Source organism: Anabrus simplex, chromosome 2 (genome assembly GCF_040414725.1).
Source record: "Anabrus simplex isolate iqAnaSimp1 chromosome 2, ASM4041472v1, whole genome shotgun sequence".
Taxonomy (NCBI): domain Eukaryota; kingdom Metazoa; phylum Arthropoda; class Insecta; order Orthoptera; family Tettigoniidae; genus Anabrus; species Anabrus simplex.
Genome location: NC_090266.1, coordinates 1218341444 through 1218368448, shown reverse-complemented (window position 1 = coordinate 1218368448; position 27005 = coordinate 1218341444). Strand labels below are relative to the sequence as shown.

Sequence of the window (27005 nt, the reverse complement as noted above, 5' to 3'; positions counted from 1 at the left end):
CAGATTTTCAGTAACAGTGGAATGGGAAAGGGCTAGAACCGGGAAGGAAGTGCAGGCACAACTTGAGCATTTGCCTGGAGTGAAAATGGGGAAATCATAGAAAACCATTAATGCATTCATGGCCCGTACTTATAGACATTTGGGCTTATGCCATGTCAAGAAAATAAGGTGAAATTCTTTACGTTTCACAGAGAACTTAGCTCTGTGTCTTCAGAAGAAAATCTCCACTGTTCACGAGAAAGGCTTCTCAAACAATGAAGTTTGAATTTAGATGTTATAATAGAAGTGGAAGTGATACATTCATTCATCACCAGATGGCTCACCGGACGCGGCACAGCGGAGGCTGACGGAACCATCAGAATCAGTCTGAGAGGGTCATATAACAGGTGTACACACATACGGAGTATGACATTGACACAAGCCTGGAATGAAACATCTGGCAATGAGGAACGTACGAATTTGGAAAACACCGAAACGAAGTAACAAAAATGAAGGGACAGAGAAGGGAACTACCTACATAAATCCTTAATGGCTGGCAAAACGTAAAGAATTTCACCTTATTTTCTTGACACGGCATTAGCCCAAAAGCCTATATCATGTCCAAAGAAGACCATTTCTTTGGGCTGCTGGCAGTCAGATTCAAACCTATTGACTGCAAAAACTGTCAAAAGTAGTTAGTGGCATGTGTTATATCAAAATGACTAACAAGACATGTATTGACCAACCTTATTTCATCTTACGTATTTGAAAAATAGAAATTAGAATACAGCAAAATACATTTTCTCTAAAAATAAAATATTGCTTAACCTTTATCTGCAGAATATATCGAAAAAATATACAACAAAGCAATAACATAGGTTTCAAAAATGTATTTGATTGGACGTGAAGTGCTCAACTAATATAATATAATTTCCAACAAAGAAAGGACTGCTTACCCTGCTATTTTCCCTCTTAGAGCAAAAATCAAATCAGTCTTCGAATTAAGAAAATCTTTCTTCCTTCTTAGCACAACATAAATTATGAGATTTTATAAAGGATACGCTACGAAGTATCTTGCAATTGTTTGATGTTCCTTTGCAATAGAATCGGGTAAAACAATTCTGACATCTTCAAAAACATCAGGAAGTGGCTGAAAAATACAAACAATAATGGAAATGTCAAATACCACAGGATTCAACAAAGTGAACTTCATGATATAATTTTAGGACAATCAAATTATGATGGTGGTTCAATAAGTAAGGCTTCTCGCAGGTGCATTGCCCCTATTTTGTTTGAATTTCCTGCCAAACTGGAGTAGGTGCATACTAATGGTCATTAAACCATACCTCCAATTGGTAATATTGTCACAACATCAGTTGCAGATGGCAATACTTGTAGCAAAATGACCAAACATAAGGTGTACGTATTACAGCATGTAAAGGGCTCACCACCTGAAAACAATCTGTACTGCAGTGAACAGGAGTCATAATATCAGGATATACTCTGACAACTGCACATGAGCTGCTCCAATACTATCACTCCTGTTCTAATCTGACAATATATCCATCTTTTTGGACCACTGAGAAAAACATCTTAGGAGCAGAGGATTGGGAACAGACAGTGAAGTTTAGCAAACTGTCACGTCCCAATGAAAACATTTTTATCCCCAATTCATTCTATGACAAGATGGATGGCTTTAGATACATGTAGTGACCTGCAACTCCAAAGAAAGACTGTAAGCTCTCTGACCTCAATGGAAACTTTCATTCGTCTTTCACTGGTATCAACTCTCTATTCTGTGTGTTGGGGGGCAAGGGTCTTTTATCATCAGTGCTCAATGCTACCGAGTTATACTGAGTTTCATCCTGTTTTGTACATTACTGTGAGAGTTACACTGTCTTTCCTATTATCAAGACATATATAGAAATAACAGTACGGAAAATGAGATTATGTCACGTGTTCTCTTTGATGGTTTTCTCTTCTTTTCATCACTAAGATCATAATTACTTCACGTTACTGTTATTTTCATAATACTATCGGCATGGGGGAAGTTCACTTCACCTTAAACACTGACGACTCTTTAGGCATCATATCTCATAATTTGCAACAAGGAAATAGATCTGGAGTCAAATAACTCATTAAAAAGGAAATTTTACATCCTGAGAAGTAATCTCCTCATTTGCTCGTCCAATGTATTCTGCTACAGCTACCAATAACAAATATATCTTTCAGTGACATTATTTGAAGACTGCAAGAAATAAAAAATATGCTCAAGTAAACTGAACTTGGAAGAAAGGGGTTGTTGAAGAAACGGTTCACTCAGGAAATAATATACTGAATATACAATCTTCTTCTTCCACCACTTTTCCCAGATCTGTGAGGTCACGGGTGCGAACTGTGTCGCACATGTGGACTTGGCCCTGTTTTATGGCCGGATGCCCTTTCTGATGCCAACCCTATATGGAGGGATGTAATTACTATTGTGTATTTCTGTGGTGGTTGGTAGTGTGGTGTGCTGTCTGAATATGAAGAGGAGAGTATTGGGGCAAAAACAAACATCCAGTTCTCGGCCAGAAGAATTAATCAGATGCGATTAAAATCTCCGACCCAGCCGGGAATCGAACCTGGGACCCTCTGAACCAAAGGTCTCAACGCTGACCATTCAGCCAATGAGTTGGACATATTGAATATACATACACAGCAAAAAGAAAGATGTAAAATATAATGGACAAAAGTAGACAGAGATGGCTATGGCATTAAACTGATGAATGAAGAAATAATGTCAAAACAGAAGAAATAAAAGGAAAAAGAGGCCATAGAAGTCCCCGATTATGATGAACAGACCTGGTTAAAAACAGCATAAGGCAACATAATAAAATAACAGATGAGGACAGAGCTCTTCCATTAGTTTAGCATTGGCATTTGGTTTCAAAATTAAATTAGTAAAAAAGTCAGCTAAGCATGATTGGCAGACATATGAATTTGAGTTAAAAATGGAAGTGTATGTATAGGTATGTTAAGGCAGAAACATGTCCAGGAATAACATAGAATAAAATAATGAATGAGGAATCATTCCAGGAATCATTAATGTACAAGGGGAGTGTATACATGAGAATTTAGAGATGGCAGAAGTGTTTAGTCAGTAAGTTAGTATGAAAAGATAGTTGGATATGAGTATAATATCCAGGCTGAGGAGGCGACTAATACTAGAAAAGTACAGAAATATACCTATGATGATGAAGTCATTTACAGAAAGATCAGAAAGATCCAAATACTGGAGAATAACACTCCTTTCTCATGGGCTTAAGATTCTTGAGAAAATCTTAGAGAGCAGATTGCGAGTCATCTTAGAGCCACAGTTTGAAGAGGAACAGTATGGCTTCAGGCCTAACAGGTCCACAACAGACCTAATCTTCAGTGTCTGTATGTTAATGGAAAAATATTGGGAAAAAGGCAGAGATCTGTTTATGGTTTTCCTTGACATTGAGAAGACATGACAGCGTTCCCGACGACCTCCAAATTTACTGCCACGTTAATATAAACGATATATCGAATGCAATATGAGATATTAACTCCAACCTTCAACAACTCAGTGTGTACACCAGTGAAAACTCTCTCCTCCTCAATCCCAAAAAAAAAACTCCATCATTACTGGTTCTCAGAAATTACTAAACATCCTATATAAAAATTATGCTATTCCTCCGGTGACATGAAATGCCACTGTAATCCTGTTCAGTAAGGAAGTGAAGAACCTAGGTATGACCCTGACTGAAACTCTTGATTGGTATGCACATGTAAGAAATACATGTAGGAAGATATACACGACGCCACACCCTCTGAGACGACATAAGGACTTTTTGCCACAAGATGTAAAGATAAAACTACTCCAAAGTTTGATACTACCAATACTTGATTACTGTGACATTGTCCTCGTTGATGCGATCTGTGAACAAACTATGAAACTTTAATGAGCATTGAACTCTGGTCTTCGATTTGTTTTTAACTTGAGTTATGATGCTCACATAACCCCTAGCTACACATTTCTCTCCTGGCTGAAACCCGAGAGGCGACGGAAATTCCATGTTCTTACGTTAATATATCAAACTCAGAAGGAAAATCTACCCAAATACATATCTTCAAAATTCCATTATTATCCTCATTCCATAATTGTAACACAAGATCTGGCACTTCCCTCGCTATTCCCGTCAACCACTCTTCAATGTATAACAGATCCTTCATTGTGGCTGGGTCACGACTTTGGAATTCACTCCCAGCTGCTGCCAGGAACTCAAACTCAATATCAAAATTTAAGACTGCATGTAGAAATTACCTGTTGAATACCACTGATTGTTTCGTATGATGGGTTGTGTGATTGTGGTTATTATTATTATTATTCATACACTTCTCCACAGGAAATATGGGTAGTAATGGGGCACGGGATGCACCAAGTGCCTTACATAATTAAAGTATTTACACATTATAATACAAACGTTGATGTACAGGTATATACAAAACTGTAGATCACGGGATCTTCATTCTTGCGAGAGGAACGATCGCACAATGTTGCATGTTGACAGGAGGACAGAATGTTGCATAATTTTGTAGATGTTCGGTGGAAGACCTAGTTCTCGCAGACTCTTGTGAAGTGTGTGTGGAATGAGGCCGTTGACTGACAGAATCACAGGAACTATTCGTACCAGTTTCATCTTCCAGATCCTCTTTATCTCTTCTGCAAGTTCTTTGTACTTGGAGATTTTTTCAGCATACTTCCTGTCCATGTTGGTGTCATTGGGGATAGCGATGTTCATAATGAAAGTCGTCCCAGTTTTCTTGTTTACCAGTATGATGTCTGGCCTGTTATGGTTGACTGTTTTGTCTGTCACTACAGCAGTGTCCCAATAAAGCTTAATCGACTCGTTCTCCAGGAATGGTGTTGGATGGTACTTGTAATAAGGGATACGCTCCTGAATTAATTGGTTTTCCTGAGCAAGTGCCTGGTGTATGATTCCCGAGACATGATTGTGTCGTCTCGTGTATTCTACGGGGGCAAGTACTGGGCAGCCCACAGTGATATGGTCGATGGTCTCGAGATGAATGGAGCATCGTCTCAATTTGTCGGAGAGTACACTGGTGTCTTTGATGATGTACTTTTTGGAATTGTTTGTAGCTATTACTTGGTCTTGTATAACAACTGCAAATCCCTCTGTCTCCCCAAATAAACGCCCACTTTGTAACCACATTATTATTATTATTATTATTATTATTATTATTATTATTATTATTATTATTATTATTATTATTATAGTGTAATGTACATAATATTTAGATTCTTACTCATGTACATAGATCACTTTTATGGCCATACTTATATTTCCATTTACTTTATTACTTATTGTGTTCTCTTTATGCATTGCTTATTTTTTCAGTTTGTATCTTACTTTTTCATTATGACTTTCTCTCTTTCTTTTTACCTTTACAGTCCAAATTTATTTTATTTTATTCTATTTTATTTGTTGAGTCTGCTTTCTTTCTTCATTATATGATGTCCAAATCTGTAATTTTTAGCTTATCTTTGATTTTATAATAGAACAGTAGCCTACATTTCTTTATATATGTATTATCCATAAATTAATTATGTGGTTAAGTGTAAGAGAGGGCCACGAGCCCTAACTTCACCACTGCTAAAATAAATAAATAAATAAATAAATAAATTAATTAATTAATTAATTAATTAATTAATTAATTAATTAATTCTCAGCCATCTTGCTTTACCTTCTTTGAATTTTTGGAAGGAGGCTGTGCTTCATCATCGCTATCAAACATTTTGTCATGCTGCCCCATCACTTTCATCACTAGTAAATAAAATTGTATCACTGCCTGATTCACTCTGACTATGCTGTAGTACAGTTCCAGGAATCACCTTACTTTTAAAATGAGCAAATTTCTACAAAATGATGCACTCTAACACCAAGACTGTATGTCATGCCATCTATAGACAGAAGGCTGTAAGTAGTTGCAGGTCACCTGCTGAGCACCTATGTATGACCTCCTGACAGGCAGTGAGTTAATGACCAGCCTTCCCTTGATAGCAACAGGATGTTTAACACCTTTTATTCTTGGTAGATCTAGGTAAGTTATGCAAGCTTAAGGAGATTTGTTTCTCACCTTATACAATTTGTTTGGAAAAAACAGTTCATAGTTTAAGCAAAAAAAAGGAGGGTCAAGAACAATACATTAGCCAAATGCTTGAAAGAAAAGAGAATTGTCTTACCTGATGATCATCATAAGACTGAGATTCTGAACTTTGTTTCTTTGAAGAATGCTTGGAATGTTGCTCATCGGCCTCAATGGGAGACTTGGATTCATTACCAATTTTTAGTTTTTTAGAGGGTTTGTCCTCATAGTTCAAATATTTCTTTATACCAGGAGGTTCAGGTATCTTTGTACTTGCAAGGGTTTGTTTTGACTTCTTCGATTTGTGAGGTTCACTGTTTTTTTCATCATTCATGAGATCTACACTAGCTTTTGCTTTTCGATGAGATTCACCCTTGGTGGCTCTAGGACTGCTGCTTTCAGCTTTCTAAAGAACATAAAAAATATGCAATATTAACAAAGACTGAAGAAGGAAGAGGGAATAGAAGGAAAAGAATGTAGATGATGGAGACAAACACTATATTTCAGTAAACAAATCTTAAAATTTCTCTTTTTCCAAAATAGTTCATATAAACATTCAGCATTGTCTTACCATCAATGTTAAATGATTTTGGAAAAAAAAATATTTTGTATAGCATGTGGAGGGTACAGAAATAGAAGATGAACAATAACACTATAATGGAGGAAGTAGTAGACTTCATGGAGAAGAAGAAGGTGGAAATGATGGGATTGAATGAAGTGAAATGGTAAGGTAACGAAAGGAAGAAATTGAGGAAAGGATACACATTATACTGGAGTGGTGGCCAAGAGGCAATAAACGGAGTGGGACTAATCATTTCAAAGCAATTGGAGGAGTATGTTGAAGTGGTAGAATGTGTGAGTGACAGAATAATGAAGATTAGACTAAAGATGAAGAATGAGGTGATGGACATCATACAAGTGTACGTACCACAGATGGGAAACAGGGAAGAAGATATTGAAGGATTCTTGGAGAAAGTAGAAAGAGAAATTTCAGGTGTGGAAGTGGTTATTATGGGAGGAATGAATGCACAGGTCGGAAACGAGAGACTAGGAAAGGAAGCAGTCATTGGATGTGGGAAAAAGGAATTGGGAAGAGGAACTAGTGGACTTCTGTAAAAGGAGTGGAATACATGGTTTTGAAAGAAAAACAAAAGGAAGATATGGGCAGGGCAGGGTGACAGAAGAAAAAAATCAGTAATTGGCTTCTTTTTCATGGAAAGGACAAATCGCAGGAAGTTGATAACAGCTTTACCAGGAGAAGCATTTGATAGGGACCACAGAGTTGTGGTGGCAAAATTACAGTTGGGAAAAATGGAAAATCTAAAAGAAATAAGAGAAAGTAAAATAAAAGTTTGGAAATTGAAAGATAAAAATGTACAGGAAGATTTTCAAGAGAGATTGAAGCAACAAATCCCAGTTACTTAAGTGGAAAATGTAGAATAGAATAGAACAGAATAGAATTGTCGTTAGGCAACGGACAGTCATAGGTGCATAGTTACAAAGTATCTCATTAAGCACCGAAAATAAATACAACTATATACACAAAAGTTAAATTAAACATAACACTTTTCGTCCAAGGGAGTGATAAATAACTACTAATTTACCAACGTGTTAGGATGGCGTTGGCCTTTATTACCCCCCTTGAAACAGTGTTATTTTTTCTTAAAATTCAGATACTGAGTAGAAGCTATTGGATGTCAACCAATTTTTAAGGGTTCTTTTGAAGTTACATAGGACATATTCTTTACTTGGGCAGGTAGTTTGCCATTATACCTAGAGTTGTCTTGTGTTTTTCTCAGCCTAACATGTGGTAAATCTAAATCGTTCCTATATCTTGTGCCACATGAGTGTACATTGCTACGTCGATGAGATTTTCTGTAGCATTGAGTATACTACGATAAATGTATAATGTGGGAAGAGTCATATTTGAAAGGTCTTGGAACATAGGTCTACACAACTCCCTTGTGGCCTTACATTCAATACATCTTATTGCCTTCTTTTGCCACTTGAACACATCTTGAAACCCTGTTGAGTTACCCCATAACATGGTACCATATGATAAGTGTGAATGAAAGAAGGCATTGTATGCACTCATCATCTGACTACTACTAACTGATCCTTTAAGTCTGCAAAGAAAAAATATCACTCTAGCCAGTTTTGTACATAACTTTTGCATGTGTATGTTCCAGGTTAATTTACAATCCAGATAGAATCCCAATAATTTGACAGAATTTTGATCATTATTTCCCAGATCTGATTTAATTAAATGGAAGTAGATCACTTCTGTCTTGTTATTATTTAGGATACCGTAAGTTTATTTGCCTGCAACCGAGAGGATGATTTGTGTAGCATTTCTATCCTTTCCTCCTCAACATATTTTAAGTCTCTATTGCTTGTTATGAGAGTAATATCATCTGCATAGAGCACTGATCTACAGGGTAAATTACTAACAATATCATTTATATACACAAGGAAGAGGAAGGTTCCTATAACTGAACCCTGAACCACCCCTGCTTTTACTTTGAGAGCACCAGCTCGTTGATTTTCTACCAGTACAATTTGATACCTGTCATTGAGGTAGGATGTAATTAATAATAACTCTTAACTCTTTCACTCCATAGTAGCTAAGCTTACTTATTAGTATACTGTGCGGTACCGAATCAAAAGAGGAGTGGGCCAATTTAAAAAAGGCATATGTTAGTGCAGCAGAGAGTGCTTGTGACAGGGCATCTACAAGAGTGAAAGGAAAGGAGACACCATGGTGAAATGAGGAAGTGAGGAAAGTGGTGAAAGAAAAGAAGACAGCCTGGCGAAAATGGAACCGAGAACAAACAGAAGAAAGCAAAAGGAAGTATCTCAACAGTAAATGGGGATGTAAGAAGGTGGTAGGAGAAGAAAAGAAGAAGAGTTGGGAAGAACTTACACAAAAAATGGAAGTGGATGTAAGTGGCAGTAAAAGGATGCTGTATGGACTTGTATGAAGTAAGAGGACAGAAAGAGTTATCACAAAGCTAGTGAAAAAGGAAGATGGGGAATTGTTAACACACCCAGAAGAGATAAAGAGAAGATGGAAGGAGTATTTTTTATATGAACAATTGTACAGGGGAGATAGGAGCAATACAGTGTGAGAACTCAACAACAGAGGATGATATAACAACGCGAGAGGTAGAGTTAGCGGTACAAGAGATGAAGATGGGAAAAGCAACAGAGACAGATTAAATCAGTGTGGAAATGCTAAAGGCTGCTGGACCTGTTGGTATGCAATGGTTGTACCGACCCCTAAAGTGTATGTGGAAATACAAATGTGTACCAAAGACTGGAAAAAAGGGATAATAATACCAGTGTTTAAGGAAGGGGACAAGAAAGTTTGTGGTAACTATAGAGGGATCAGACTTATATCACAGGTAGTTAAAATACTGAAAAGGATATTAGAAAGAAGAATAAGAAGAAAGATTGAAGGAGAGTTACAGGAGGAACAATATTTCTAACCCTCAGGATATTCGGAAGGCTCATTTTTCCGAACTCAAGAAATTTTCTTCTTGAATTATCTTTATCTCTTTCTTTATCCTTTTCTAATTTGTGGGCCTGGAGGGAGAGTTCATTCAATATTTCTTTTGTGGTACCTATGTTTATGTTATATCTACACTGATTACTCTGGTCCACATTTTGGAGTTTTCATCTATTTGCTCTGTGTTTTGGCTCACCCAGTCCCTTTCCCTCCACCCACACATATTTGATGTCAGACTCTCCCATGCTTTTATTAAATAACTCCTCTTACTTGGAGTCTCCTTTTGGTTTTCAAAATTTTCCTAGGAAGTTCTGTAAATATGTATATTGGCCGCTATTGGCAATTTTTAAAAAAATTTAATTCGATCCGGACCGCTTGCCTTGTTGTCCCTCCTTTTTTTTCTCCTTTCCTTCTCCCTTTTCTGTTTGTGTTTTCCTTTTCCCTATTCTCCTTTTCCCTATTCTTCCTGCTTTGCTTGATTCTTTGTTTTCCAAACTTCTGCTGTTCCTTTGTTCTTGTTTCCGATACTGCGTTTCTTCTGGTCGCCGATCATCGATTCCGGAGAAGGCGCCACTCATGGACATCGCTGCTGCATCATCGACCTGCTTCTGCCCATTCTTCATATGCTGGCTGGTAGTAGGAATATCTAATGTGCTCCTGCCATAATCTTCGTATCTACGTTTCTACATACTCCTGCCATAATCTTCCTATCTACGTTTCTACATGATCATCTACTTTCTACGCTAATATGCTAACCTGCTTTTGCCATTTATGCCTCTACGTATTATTTGATGTTATTGACTGAACATTATGTGCTCACCTATCTTCTGTCTCTCCGTCCGCTCCTGTAACTTACTGCATACTGACTGTTACAATGCGATCTACCTTGTACTACCTACGTCATCTATTACATCATCGAAACTTCTCGAACCTACTAGTCTCCGCTTCCTCTCGGATACATAACGGACACCCTCGCTCGTCTGGTCAGCCTGGCATCGACTTTCGTACAGTGTGTGTGAGTGGAGGGGCTATTGACCTCGTGCGGCTTGCCCGTGCGATACGAGATCTTTTCCTGCCAACTAGAACTCTAATATCGTCTACATGGGATCTGGGTGAGCTAAAAATCTGCATACAATTCTCTGGAACTTCAAATTTGCCCTTTCAGGCATGCTGTTCATAATCTCAAGTTTTTGAGGCCTTGATCTGTGCCTTAACAGTCTTTGCATTATTCAAGTTTCTTATTTACTCTCTGCAGCTTACTTGTATTTTCACGATTTGTGTTTTGTAAAGTTTTAAAGCGGACTAAGAGTGATCATTGGGGATATAATTGCTCAATGCATTTAGTAATGACAGTAACGGGTGGATGAACTTTTAAATTACACAGTCAGATTCGAACTTTTACTCTCGTCTCTTATCGCCAGCTATCACTATTTTCCCTTACCCCTCCCCCCTTTCAGTTTGACGTTTTTACCTCAATTGTTAGGCTTTTATAAAACACCCTGGAGGTGACATATTTTATACGTGGCCAATTATAATACGGTTAATTGTAATGTCGTTCTTGAAAACTTTCTGTGCGTTTCCGAAAAATTATATGTACAATGTTGAAAATTGTAATCTTGGCTAGTTGTACTTTCATTGTCCTTCCTGTTGTACTTCCACCTTCAAGGTGAATATTGTAACTCTTGTTCTCTTAAAGAAAAAGTAGGAAAAGAAATGGACTTCGTCTACGTTTATCTGTGATATATCGGATCCTTTATATGTGTGTATACTGCACAAAGTCATTTATACTTATCTAATACAGTTGTTAATCCTCATTATCAAATGGTGGTCTCTTTCCTTTATTGTGTACCTACCACGGACCTATTCCTTTCGCTCCCAGTGCAGCTTCCTGTCGCTCTGCTCGTTTCAAGTTTTTGCTCCCATAAGATGTTGGTGTGCTTATCTTTGTTTGGAAGGATCGGCGGTGTGTCATTACTATTGCTTTTGAAACGTCCGGTGTTCCATCAACGGTGATTATTATATACCATGTATTAAACTTAAAGTAACCAATCGCCACAGCCTTCAACATTTAGCAAAGTGCTAGGACCTTTATTGTTGTTTGGTTCTGAGAAGAACAGTTTTACTCATGATCACAATTGCGATGTATGCAATACTTGCCGGGATATCTGCGAGAAAACTTTGTTAGGTCCAGTTGCCAATATTGTTGCCTACCTAGCCCACCCAGAGGGACATGAGTAGGGCCTTATAGGGTTATAGCTATGATGACCCCATTTCCTGAACTTGGTTTTGAGGGGAAAAGTATACAAGACAATATATATAACTGAGGTTGGGGGAAGATTTGTGAGCGAGAAAAATAACTGAATAATGCTCGGCAATTAAATACTAAGTATTACTACTAATGTCAATCTAGAAGATTGACAAAGGAAATTGATAATGATGATGATGATGATGATGATCTTCACAAATTCTGCCAACACCCTCAGCTATCTCATCATAAAATATTGTCTTGTCTACTTTTTCCCTCCCAATCCTAGTTGAGACAACAAAATTTTTCATGAATATCCAATTTCCAGAAATCCTCCAATTTATTTAATGCATTCTTAATTGAAATCCTTCAAAGCCTTTGGCTACTCTCTTTATGATAAATTTAAGGGCTCTCAAAGCCCCCGCCCCCTGATTTTCAAGCAATTAAGTTAGTTAAGGTGGGAGTGGGGAGACTAGGGGTAGCAGGACTACCAGGTTTCAATCCCCAGCCACTCCAAGGTGGACCAGAATGAGGTTCATCGCTCAGTTTTGAGAGACTACTAATATGGATATAGATTCCCTTAAGATTCTATTCAAACTGCTGGTGTTTCAATTTGGATATTCTATTTTACTCTACCAGAAGGCAGAGTAAACCAGAAGACCTCCATGCTTGAGTTTTAATGTTATTGGGTATACATCAAATATGTCAACAGACATCTTGTACAGCATGGAGAGTCTTCCACTCTCAAAAATCAGACTACCTCTACTGGGTTTGATCTGCCACTGATCCATAGATGGAGCTGTTGGTATAAGAAGCAGCGGTACAATACACCGAGGATGCCAGTAATGCTCAAGACAGTTCAGGACATTTCGTGTTTATTGTAAGTAAAGGAAAGTGCAAACCAAGTCGCATGGAGAGATAGGAACTTGAAAAGAAACAAAATGACAGGCCAATGTAGAAACACATACTACTACCACACAAATAAAATACATACGTGATGAGAGCAATGAAATGAAGAAAAGGATAGCATGTTAAAAACCCAAAAATTGAGAAGTGAGTTATTACTATCTCAGGAAAAAAGGAACAATTAGAAGATGACCATGATAAGAGCAGAACTGTCTGATAATATACAGTATGTTGTTTTAAGGTATGGTAATGGAACAAAATGATTTACAATGGAAGCATGACTTTGGCAGGGAAGCATACTATCTCCCATACTCTTCATCATGGTCATGGATAATATTCACAACTATGTAAAAAAGAAGATGGGAAATATCACAGCAAAGGCCCTACTACTTGCAGATGTCAGTGATATAAGGAGAAAATGATATGGAAATTCAAGAACAGGAGATAGAAGAATGTGAAATAAGAATAAGCACAGAGGAGAGTAAAACAATAGCGATGACAAGAGGAAGGAAGGAACGGGGGTGGGGTAGGAGACAGACAAGTAAATAGAAAAATACAGAAGTTGTGACAAGTTTCAAATATTTGGGGATTGTAATCAGAGAAGATGGGAAGATAAATGATGAGACCGAAAAGAGTGAGAGTGGAACCAAGAAGATCCAATGAATTTTGTGTTTGATCTATTATGTGCCATGGACAGGCAACCGAGATGAAATTCTTTAGAGGTAACATAGGAAAGGCAGAATAAGTACTGAAGAGATTATAAAGAGGATTGGAGATTCAAAACTACAGGACAGGACAGAAGCAAGCAAGCTGAAATGATATGGATACACGATGCAAATGGGAAAATACACAGATCCAGAAAAAGTATTTACCAAAAACCCAACAGGAAAGAGACCACAAGTAAGGTTCCAAAAACAGAGAATACAGAGAAGGGGAGAAGAGAGAAGAAAAAGAACAACTAGAAAGAGAAGTAGGAAAAGTGATGGAGAGATAGGCAATGATGAGGTCCAACCCAGGAGAGAACTGGAAAAAGGAACTGAAAATAAAAAGTGCTAATTGTAATTATTCGGATCAAAGATTTGAACAGACCAGAAATTAATTATTATCCTGGCATTTGCCTGATGTGACAAAGTAGCAGTTTTTCGTGTACGATTCCAACATGGATTCTCTGAATGAACAGGAATGAACAGAGAGCATGAGCACTTCCACAACAATATGATGTAATACCTCTGATTTAATTGGTGTAACTTTCTTTCCAGTTTCTCCCATGTCATCATTTTTAGTTAAAGTTGTTGGCAAACTGAAGTCCGCATTCTGTTTTGATTTCTGGTACAGTTCCTGTTGAAGAAAATAATAAAATTCAAATAAGCATTCATGTTCCTTTAGAGAATCAAGAGAAGTAAGAGTTTTACAGTGGTCCAACAAATTTGTACAAATATAGATAAAACATTTATGATTCTCAGACCCTACAAAAACATTAGTGATAATGCCAGTGACCAGTTTCATCAACAGTTTTTAACACTTGTTACATACTTTTTCACTTAAAATGGTTACAGAAACTTTTCTTCGTATGACTATAATTCTTTTTAGGGGTATTAAGCCAGAATAAAAAATAAAAGCTATACCCTCACTATTTTTTAGAATATGAACTATTTTCCCCATAATGCCCAACTAGGTCATTTTGACTCATATATATACTGTATATGCTGTTACAATTCTATATCTTTAATTTCATGCTTTGACATAAGTCAGATTATGTGTATAACTAAAAGCAATTTATTTTTATTATTATTAGTGATATATAGGAATTATAGATTAGGTTTTGTTTACAGGTTGTAAATAGTCTCAAAGTCATTCAGGAATCTCCTGGTTAAGGTTACATCATGCCTATCACTTATAAATAATTCTGTGTTTTGCAAGTTGCTCAGGAAAAGCCCGAGTTATGTGTGTTTTAATATAAGAGAGCTCTGGTATATTCTTGTACCAAGGACATGTTGTATAAAATTCTAGGTGTTCTTATATATTCTTAGGAATGTACCATAGTGACAAACTTGTTTTAAGACGAGTTCACTGAACGAGAGAGTTCAGTAAAATGATGTGTTGATAGTAAGTGTGTTGCTGCTGTTATACCGACACCGTGACGATGGTTCATTCGTCAACTACTGTGTATTTTGTATGGAATCAGTTCGGTGAGTAAGTTACAAGTCCAGACAGTCAGTTGTTGAAGTACCGATTTAACCGCACATCAATCGTACCATTTTGATACTGCTTCACAAATCGAGTGTAAATTACTGTGTATATATTTCAACGTGTTATCATACCGTATTTGTATTAAGTAGTGGCAACGTAGTCCAGACACTCGCAGGAGATCGGGTATGCACAAATAGGATATGGGAGCGGTCAATGTGTAGTGTCATTTTGATGGGCATCCAGTTGGGAGTTTTGTTGCTGTGTGGCGTTGAAGTGAAGAGTATCAATTTCAGTGCTGAAAACATGTTCTCAAAATGTGATTAGCGTTCGTGGATTAAAATCGAGGTTGCCCATGGCGATGCATCAGAATGTTATTGAGGATTACATGAAGCCTGTGGTAAGAATACATTACAGTACAGAACCGTAGCACAATGGGTCAAGGCATTTTGTGTGGGACGGAATGAAACAGCGGATTTGCAGCGCATAGGTCGGCCATCCATTCCTCAAGATCAGGTTGACATCATGAGTGGTCTCGTTTCCTTAGACCATCGATGGACTGTCCGGCAATTTATTTTTTTGCTACTGGCTTTACGTTGCACCGACACAGATAGGTCTTATGGTGATGATGGGATAGTAAAGGCCTAGGAGTTGGAAGGAAGCAGCCGTGGCTGTAATTAAGGTACAACCCCAGCATTTGCCTGGTGTGAAAATGGAAAACCACAGAAAACCATCTTCAGGGCTGCCGACAGTGGGATTCGAACCCACTATCTCCCGGATGCAAGCTCAGAGTTGCGCGCCCCTTATCGCACGACCAACTCGCCCGTTGTCCGGGAATTATCCATAGAGGTTGGTCTCGGTCACCAAAGGGTGTGCCTCATATGGACTAAAAGTTTTAACACAAAGAAAATTGCATCCCATTGGGTTCCACATCAACTCACTGACGTACAGAAATGGCACCGGCTGGTATCCACCTGGACAGATACCGCAACGAAGGAGATCTGTACTGCAGCGTATTGTCACCACAGATTCGAAGTGGGCACGAGCCTACGAGACTGAATTAAAACGTCATTTGAATTAATGGCGGCACCCAGGTTCGCCACGTCCACAGAAATTTTGACAGGAACCAAGTCGGGTGAAGTTTATGCTGCTTGTGGCATACGACTGCGAGGGTGTTATTCTTATGCATGCCGTGTCCGAGGGACAAACCTTCAACAGAGACTACCATTGCCGATATCTGGAGTGACCTCTGCGTCCGGCTATGCGACACGATTGCCCTAACGTGCTGCATGACAACACACGTTGTTATGTCGCAAACAATATCAAGCTCTTATTGCAAATGTTGGCACTGGGAGGTCTTGGAACACTCTCCGTACTCACCTGACACGAGTCTTTGTGACTTTGACCCATTTCCGAAGTTGAAGGAACCCTTCCAAGGCTACCGACTTCCCGATGTGACATCTGTACTCCACGCAGTAGAGCGCTCCGTCACTGTCATCAACAGAGAACGCCTTGCCAGCGGTCCCCAGTGGCTTCCCCACATTCAGCAAAAGGTAACAGACTTTGCAGGTGATTACAATGCCACTACTTTATTTACAGTCCTCATGTAAGTACTGACGGTGTTTTAGGAGAGTAACAGATAAATTATACCCCATTCAATCATCATCATCATCATCATCAGCAGCAGCAGCATCATCATCATCCTAAACCATCTCCAGTGTCCCGGGTGTGGTACATGAGCCTCCTCCATCTCATCCTGTCCTTGTACCATTCCTCCTCCACCAACTTGTCCCAATCATGACCTCTCAACAGTACATCGTTCTTAACTAAATCTATCCCTTTTCCTTCGTGGGCTTCCCATGGGTCGTCTTCCTTCTACTTTTCTGTAAAATTCCTTCCTTGCAGTTCTGTTAACTGACATCCTCTTCATATGACCAAACCACTTCAGTCTTGATATCTGAATCTTATTGAGGAGAGAATCATCTATTCCTACGTCTTCTCTAATTTTTTCATTCCTAATCTTGTCTATCCTGGTTTTCTGGATCATAGTGCATAGGAATTTCATTTCAGCTGCCTGGAGTTTGGAATTGTGTTGTGGTTTCGAGACTGTATGTAAGAATTGGTGTATAATAGGACTTGTACAATGTCATTTTTGTTTTCACAGGTTTTTGTTCATCCCACAGCAGGTGTCTTACCTGGTGGTAAAACTGTGTTGCCGTATTCTGGTGTGAAAATGGGAAACCATACAAAACCATCTTCAGGGCTACCAACAGTGAGGTTTGAAACCATTGTCTCCCGGATGCAAGCTCACAGCTGCACGCCCCTAACTGCATGGCCAACGTGCCCAGTCACTTGACAACATTAGCACCTAAAATTACATGTCTGAACACATCATTCATTCAATGTGAGCACAGATATGCAAGCAAATGTCCAACAGGAGTTCTTCTGTTATCAACTCCAAAAAAAAATATTGCCTTAAGTTTGCCAAGGACCATTGCAACTAGTTCACAGAACAGTGGAAGAAGATAATATAGCCTGATGAATCCAATTTTACATTGTACCACGCTGGAGCGAGGTTCAGAGTGTGGCAAATTTAACACAATTCAATGGACCAATATAGTATTGAAATTCAGAATGCAGCATTTTACTAACATGGATTTCCAGAAGGGAATAGTTATTTCCATCAGTATACCGCACATTGTCACAGAACTGGTATCGCGTTTAAGTGGTTTTCAGAGTACGACAGTGAGTTCACACTGCTTCGGTGACTGCCGTGTCTCCCCAGTCTTAATCTCACAGAGCACCCAAGGGATGAGGTAGAACAAACAGTAAGGCTACGATCTCCTCCAGCAACCAATCTACAGGAAATTTAAAGAGTTGGAATAGCATGTTTCAGAATCTGACGACTGGCAACTTGCAGAGTGAATCAAGATGAATAAGACCCAGTTGAAGTGTTGGTTGGAGGCAGCCAAGGTAATTCATTTCCAGTATTTGGGACAGGAATCCGACGTCATTTCATACGTCTAGGACAACAGCCACCTGACCTTTGTAGTTCCTCTCTTTGACATAGAAGATGCATTATTCCAATGGACAAAGCACATTCACATAAATTTTGTATAACTCTGTATTGCTCAACATGCAAGGCACTATCACTGACGTGGTTTTGGATATTAGTTGACCTTTGTACACAGTTAAGAAAATGTCTGGTTCTTTTAACTATTATTTTGAAAAGGACACCTCCCTGATCAAGAACATATACACCGGGCGAGTTAGCTGTGCGCGGCTGGGAGCTTTCATCCAGGAGATAGTGGGTTCGGACTCTAACTTTGGCAGCCCTGAAGATGCTTTCCGTGGTTTCCCATTTTCACATCAGGCTGTACGTTAGTTAAGGCCATGGTCGCTTCCTTCCTATAACTAGGCCTTTCCTATCCAACTGCCGCCATAAGTCCTATCTGTGTTGGTGCGACGTAAAGCAAATTGTAAAAATAAAAAGAATGTACACAGTTGATACACATTCTTTATGATAAATCACAAGAAATTATAAAATATATGAGGATTCATACGGCGACGGATGAGGGTAATACTAACTTTAGCTGCAGTTTCTTGCAAGCTTTTATTTTTATTTTGTATTTTTATAGGTACATATAGCATATGAACTATTATATCTCGAGATATGAAATTTTGCACACTCATTCTTTCCTATACTGTAACACTGAAACTCCACAATTGTTAATGTAGGTTCTAAACTGTGCTATTTCTAAAACATATCATTTTAAAAATTTATAACATTTGTAATTAAAATGTTAATTTATCACTAAAAGTAGAAACTATTTAACAAATGTACAAAAATCCTGGAGTTCCACATAGCTATGAATGTGTGTTAAGATTTTGGAGGCAGTGGTACCAGTACTTCAGTAGGAGCACGTGCCTATATATCAACATGTTTCAATGAGACCTTGGAAAATAATAATTTAAAAAACAGCTTTGAACAAATGAGAAGTCTAAACCCAATGAACTGAAATTCACTAGAATCAGCAAAACTTTGATTTCGCACAGGGAAATTTGTGCGTTTCTATCTTAAATATTATGGCAATGGATATTTGGATATCTATAAATAGTTTAATTAAAAAGTGGGTTAGGTAGTATGCAGCAAAACAAACAGTACTGAGATTACAAACATGTTCTGAACATCGAGATACAGTATATCATTATAGCATGCAAGCTGGTGACAGAAACATGTATCTAACTGCAATGGTACAGCAGGATGCAGTGAAGATATGCTGCAATAGTTTCAGCATCATTTCAATGTGCGTACATAACCGTATGCCCTTAAGTAATTATACCTTAAGTTCCGGCAATGAAGTAGCTGTTTCCCAGGTCTTATCATCACGGATTCTTGTGACTCGAGGGAAGCGAATTGAGATTCCATCGGCTGTATGAACTTCATGCTGGGTAAATTCTGCTCCTGTTATTTCCCATACAGGCATTTCCTGAAATATATGCATGATATGAGGAACAATTTAATGATAAGTCAAAAGCACTAATGCAATATATGAAAAGTTTGTTTTTTAAAGTTATAAAAATTCATTTTTGCACAATTTAAAATTTAGTCACTCAACATACGAGAGCCTTAGATATTTACCGTTTATATCTATAAATAATTTAATTAACATACATACATACATTATCATTATAGACTGTTATGGCTTTCAGCGTTCAGTCTGTAAGCCTCTGAGAATTTACTAAACGTCGCCACAATCCTCGATTCTATAATTTAATTAAGATGTGGGTAATTTATTATGCAGCAAAACAAACAGTACTTAAATTACAAACCTGTCCTGAACATCAAGATATATCATTATAGCATGCAAGTTGACAACAGCAACACATATCTAACTGCGTTGGTACAGCACCTTCACATATTGCACACTGATCATATAGACCCTGCAGACTGCTCAACACGTTGATGAACACAGGTTACCACAGCATCTTCTCTCATAATTTATGAACATTCCTCAGTGGGACATCTTACCAGAAAACAGATTATGCAAGAAGATCCAGTAATTTATTGTGCCTGGACAGCAACATGTGTTCATCGATTTGTTCTACAGGGCCATTATAAATAATGTGTGAGATGAGAGAGAACACATTTTGAACACATGCTGTAGCATGGGAGTTAGATGTATGTTGCTGTCCTCACGCGTAGCATCTTACAGTGATGCATCTTGATGTTCACAGCATACTGTAAGATGCATCAAGAGAAAATCAGGTTCCACTTCCAAAGTAACTTATATCTCCATTAGCTGTTATTTGCAGCCCATTATTAATTGATCAAAATGTAAGCTTCAGTTGTCATAACATTGCTGCTTAATAGCGACAGATACTGATGTTTTTAATTTAATTTTTCGTGTGGCTGTTTCTAGCCGAGTGAAGCCCTTGTAAGGCAGAACCTCCAATGAGGGTGGGCGGCATCTGCCATGCGTAGGTAACTGCGTGTTATTGTGGTGTGTTAGTTGCAGGGATGTTGGGGACAGCACAAACACCCAGCCTCTGGGCCACTGGAATTAACCAATGAAGGTTAAAATCCCCGACCCAGCCAGGAATTGAACCCGGGATCCTCTGAACTGAAGGCCAGTACACTGACCATTCAGCTAACGCGTCAGACATGCTGATGCTAGTAGGCTAACTTCATAGTTTTTGAACAAAACAGACAAACCCGATGACCCTTGGCCTACCAAACGACTGCTGCTCAGCCTGAAGGTCTGTAGATTACCAGGTGATGCTGATCTTCTGGGCCATTATTCTTGGCTTTGTAGATCAGAGCCACAATCTCACCATCAGATAGCTCCTCAATTGTTCTCGCGTAGGCTAAATGGACCTCAAAACAATTCACAGATGCAGGTAAAAATGCCTCATATGATCAGAAATCAAAGCTGGAGCCCTGGGTAATTCATTCATTCATTCATTCATTCATTCATTCATTCATTCATTTATTTAGCTTCCATAGATTGTACAATTACATATTTTGAAATATCCCAACAATATAGGAGTTGTCGAGTGATTTCTTAATACTAAAAATAATATATGCACAATAATGAACATTTTGAAAAAGAAGAAAAAAAACAAAACAGAAACACCAAATACCCCAATGTTAGGACAGCACATCTTAATTATTTTTAGATAATTAATCATATTAATAACCAATATTTACAAGACAAAATAAAAATCTAGGAGTGTGGTGTTAATAATACATACATAATCAATGTCACATTAACATATTTTTAAGGTTATACAGTATACTAGATATTAAGAACACTTACAAGTTAATAAGTAACAGCATCATTACCAGCACTTCATCATGTATTCTTCTGTACAACAGAAGCAGCTACTCAGCAGGAGATTTTTTAAAGCTGTGGTAAATGAACTGACAGGACTAATATCTTTAATCTTATTTGGAAGCTTATTATACAATCTGATTCCAACAGAGTCTAAATGTCCCAAGGCAATGGTTTTACTCTTGTGCTCGATAAAATATTATTTCTTGTTTGCATCTGGTAATTGTGATTGTCAAAATTCTTTCTGAAGTGATCAATTTCTTTTTTTCATGTGTAGACTGCATTGCATGACGTATATGCCTGGTACTGGGAGTATCCTTAGTCTCTTAAATAATGGTCTGCAATGATCTAACCTGCTACGTCTTTATATAATTCTGATAGCTCATTTTTGTATTCGAAAAATAACATCAAGATTTGATTTGTAGCAGCCCCAAAGACCAATAGCAAAAGTGACTGAATGGAAATATCCAAAATATGCTATTCTAACATATTCTTCACTACAACTATTAGACAAAATCCTTAAGGCAAAACAAACAGAACTCAGAGACTTCGATATTTTTTTATATGACAATCCCATTTTTTTTTTTTCATCTATATGGACACCTAAAAATTTTGTGGTCAACTATTTTCAATTGCATTTGCATTTAATATAAGGTTGGTTTTTTTTTTTTTTTCAGTTTAGTCATGGTAGGTAGATGCCTTGAATTCCATGTATTGGGTCTTTTTTAGGTTCAATGTTAGTTTGTTTTTCCTGAACCATGATTCTAACCTAGATGGGACTGTATTTGCTGCAGTTTCTATAGAAATAAGGTCAGGATTATTAATAATTATGTTTCTATCAACAGCATACAGAACTGCAGTTTCTACTTGATTATTGTGAGGAAGATAATTCACATAGATCAAGGAAAGAACAGGCCCCAAAATACTACCCTGCGGAATACCTAAGTCTGAAAGTTATATGTCTCATTATGCCCTTTACTGTTACAATGTGTAATTTCAATAAACTGGGATCAGTTATCCAGGTATGATCTAAACCAGTCTTTAACAGTTCCTCTAACCCCAGTCTGATATAATTTGTGCAACAATATTTCATGATCAACAGTATCAAATGCCTTCGAAAAGTCAAGAAATAGTCCAATCACTGTTTCATCATTATTAAGAGCATTTATGACCAACTGTGTAAAATGTGATAAAGCAGACAAAGTACTTCTGCCAGCTCTGAAACCGTGTTGTGCATTATTTAACAAGTTATATTTGATTAAAAATTTAGTAAGCCGATCTTTCAAAGCACATTCAAATATTTTTGAGATAACAGTAAGTATTGATATTGGTCTGTAATTAAGTAAATTGTGTAAGTTTTCACTTTTAAAGACTGGGATAACTTTAGCTATTTTTACCAGATTAGGAAACTGACCACTAGAAAAAGATTCGTTGATGAGATAAGTTAAAGGCTGTACTAGATAAGGAGCACATATTTAATGAGTTTTGTGGGAATTTCATCTACACCTGTGGAAGTTTTATTCTTCAAAGACTGTATGATTTTAAGAACTTCCAATTCTGTTACTGGAGTTAATTGCATAGAGTTTTGCACAAAGGTTGGGAGTTCTGGTAATACATCTGATTTATTTGCATTTTCAAGTTTGTATGGTAGAGATAGAAAGAAATCATTTATATAATTAGCCAAATGATGAGGGTCATTCATTTGTATTCCATTATCATTTCTTATGGCAGTAACTTTATTTCCAACTGCCTGTCTGTTGGTTTCTTCCTAGGTTACATTCCATATAGTTCGTGATTTATTGCACGACTCTCTTACTTTCTTGTTATTGTGGATTATCTTAGCCGCCCTAAGAACTCTTCGATAGACTGATTTGTAGTTTTTAACATACTTACAAAAAACCCGGTCACAACTCTGCTGTGCTAATCTACTTAGTAATTTACATTTTTGACTTGAAATCCGTATACCCTTCATGATCCAAGGCTTTTTTGAAGTTTCATTAATTACTGCAAGTTTTTTTGAAAATGTAATTCAAATTGCATTTAAAAAATTTGCTTAAAAAGGTTCTATACTTTTGGTCAATGCTATGACCAAATGTTATTGTAGCCCAGGTCGGAAGTTTAAGACTTTCAATGAAACTGCCACATGATGCTGCAGAGAAAAAATGAGTTAATTGTGCTTGCTTTATTCTGGTTGAATACTTGTTAGCATTCTCAATTTCTAGTTGCAAAATTTGAGCATGATGATTTGATAATCCAAAATTTATATTGGACGGTTGCACTTTAGAACAATGGAAATTAATACAAATGTTGTCTATCGTTATAGCTGAGGTGGCAGTTACCTGGGTGGGTGTAAAAATTAAGTGTTTTAGATTACAGCTTAGAAGAACATGCAGTAGTGTGATGTTGACGGAAGGTTTTCTTCAGCAAACTCTATGTTAAAATCACCACAAAGTATTACTTCTGTGCTGCTATTCCTACCGAAAATGTTATGAAGGACTTGGTCTAATTTTCCTAAGATAATCTCCACATCAGCATCCAGTGAACAGTACACGGTTAACAGAATTACCCTATTACAATAGGGAAGCTTAAATTCCACTCAAGTTAGTTCAAATTCTAATTCAGAATTATGCACTTCAAGATCCTTTCTTTACATTCAATTCCTGACTTAGCAGAAATACAAACTCCCCCATGCTCTTTATTAACCCGACTGTAATTACTTGCCAGATAATAACCTTCAATTTTAATGAGTTCAAGTTCATCATTATTACACCAATGTTCATCCAAACAGATAAACATAAGATCCTGTATTGAATTTAAAATTACTTGTAATTATAAAATTTTATTTTTGAGACATTGTATGTTCTGATGAAATATTTTGAACTGTCTATTCCCACCCTCCACGTCATTAGTGGTATTTAATTCTGGATCCACATTCTGGATTGAAATGTTATTGGGTCCAGAATCTAACACACGTTTCCCGGACTAGGTAGTTCTAGGACAGTCTTTTCCTGATCTTTACTTGTAATGATGTTACTTATTAACTTGCTTACACATTGCTTCCCCAGTCTATTCAAGTGCATGCCATGCCTAGAATGAGAAATTCAGTTTCATTTGCTGATGTCTAACAGTGTAACATTTTTGAAATTACTCCATATTTGCTTGAATTTCTCATTTGTGTCCTTGACACCTTTATTCACAGCTTTTTCCCAGAGTTTTTCCACAGTTCAGCAGGCAGTTTGCCTGGTCCAGGAGCCTTTTTCTTTTTCAGCTGTTGCAGTGCTGTTTCGTATTCACTTCTCATTATGGGAGGACCTAGTTCATCTTGTGAAACCTGCTCTTGTTTTATGATGTACTCATCCACATTGTCAATTTCTTCTCCATTATATAGATCCTCCAAATACTCTTTCCATCTCTTCGTTACCTCCTCATCTTCTATTAACAGATTTCCTTCCTTATCTTTTATAACAATGGATTTCATTGTAGCCTTGAAATGCGTTCTTTTTACTTGATTGTATGCTCTATCAGCATTTCAGATTTTCATATCATGTTCTATGCTTTTACAAATGTCATCCATCCATTTTTCTTTCGCCTCTTGGCACTTCTGTGTAACTAAGTTTTTTAGTTTCTTATAGTTTATCATTCCTTCTGGAGTATTTTTCTGGTGTTCTTTATTTCTTTCCTGAATGAGATTTAGTATTTCTTCAGTCATCCAGTCGTTCCTGGGTTCAAGCTTCTTTTTTCCTGCTATTGGCTTTACGTCGCACCGACACAGATAGGTCTTATGGCGACGATGGGGCAGGGAAGGGCTAGGACTGGGACGGAAGCGGCCTTAATTAAGGTACAGCCCCGGCATTTGCCTGGTGTGAAAATGGGAAACCATGGAAAACCACCTTCAGGGCTGCCGACAGTGGGGTTCGAACCCACTATCTCCCGAATACTGGATACTGGTCGCACTTAAGTGGCTGCAGCTATCGGGCTCGGTCTTTTTCTTCTTCTTCTTTTTTTTTTCCTAGCACTTCATCTGCTGCCATTGTAAGTGAAGCTTTGACAGCATCCCAATCTGTTTTGTTGTTGTACATGATCGCGTCTGTCTTTTCTTCGAATGCAGCTTGTGTTAATGGATCATTTAACTTTTCTAGATTCCATTTCTTCCTTCTTGGTTTCCTTAACTTCTTCAGCCTAATTCGACATTTTGCTAATACTGGGATATGGTCGCTGTCAATGTCTAAGCCAGGATAGCTATGGCATGACGTTACCTCATTTCTGTACCTTCTCTTAACTAGAATGTAGTCAATTTGGTATCTGTTATTATCTCCGAAATCCTTCCACGTGTAACATCTTCTATTAGGCATATCAAATACAGTGTTCATTATGATCATGTCCTGTTCTTCACAGAAGACCATCATACGTTCTCCTCTATCATTTGTTCTTCCTAGAACAAACCTGCCAGCAACTTTTCTAGTTATATTGCTGGCTACCGCAGCATTGAAGTCTCCCATTATGATTATGTTATCTTTGTCATTGTTTAGTTTAATTATATCTTCTATTTTATTATACATTCTATTTTATTATACACTACATATAGTATATAGTATATACAGTATATATTTACGTCGTTCCTGCTTGGTGATATTTTAAGTTTCTTTACTGTTGGCATAATTGATGCGGTACTTTGTGAGGGGTGAGGTGATAAGGAGGAAGATTGAATAATAATCTGAGGTTTAAAATTACGGGTTTTGTATGAATATGTACGCGCACTTAGACTTTTGTACTCGGTTGAGGAGTAAGAAGGGATAACTGCCGGTTCCGGTAGTAATGCCAACTGAATGAAAATGAAATCTGAATTGAATTGAATTGATAATATGATCGATCGATATGAATTTTCTAAAAGTTTATTATGTTACGCCAACAACTGTGTCACACATACAATATATAATACTATATAACATTTCCTGATGCGAAACGTGTTCCTGGCATGAATTCTGTAGTTTGGCTTTGCTGCGTAAACAACAACAGTACGAGTACTTAAAGTATATGCCAGATGTCGCATGGCGATGATAAACGATTCATAGTTTGTGTTTCAAAGGTTGCCAATACGAATTTCGAAGATAACCAAAGGCGACCGATTCAGCATTAGGGTGTAAATCTATCGCTAAAAAGTGCGCAGAAAATTCTTAGCACGATATCACGGCGTAGTTTGAAAAACCGCAATTTTAACAAATGTTACAATCGGAACACAAATGGAAGAAAACTTGACATAATCAAACATATTGAAATTTATCAAAGAAGACTTTCGGAATGTGAACACAGCACACGAAATGTGAAGATATCGCTTTACTATAAAACACGTGGTCAAGCGAAACCTTGCCACACAAGAAAAATTAATTAAAATTAACGAAACCAAAAAAAAAATTTTTACAAATAGTGACGCACCATTTCCTCCAACCGTTAATTACAAGGTGAAACACAACAACACAAAACTGCTCCTCACGGAACGAAAAACACGTGGTGAGATGAACTCGTGCAAGAATCATGAAAAAAGAAATAAATAGGGATTACGAATACACACGTAACACTAACAAGCTATATTCAACTTAAGATTTAAAATTAATTTTAGAAAAGTTAGCTGAGAATGATCATTGTAAATCTTAGCTCCTTTCATAACACACGC

At 37.5% G+C, this 27005-nt stretch overlaps 1 protein-coding gene across 7 annotated transcripts in view; it reads right to left on the bottom strand.

Moving 5' to 3' along the window:
• The window catches only part of DNAlig3 (DNA ligase 3), a 957513-nt gene that overhangs the window by 57837 nt on the left and 872671 nt on the right, over positions 1-27005 (bottom strand). For all 7 annotated transcript variants that reach the window (XM_067142216.2, XM_067142215.2, XM_067142218.2 and 4 more), the window contains 4 exons: positions 19343-19489; positions 14040-14150; positions 6251-6559; positions 1041-1129 (listed from right to left, as the gene is read on the bottom strand). In XM_067142216.2, the coding sequence (XP_066998317.2) occupies positions 1041-1129; positions 6251-6559; positions 14040-14150; positions 19343-19489 (656 nt within the window). The remainder of the gene's footprint in view (positions 1-1040; positions 1130-6250; positions 6560-14039; positions 14151-19342; positions 19490-27005) is intronic.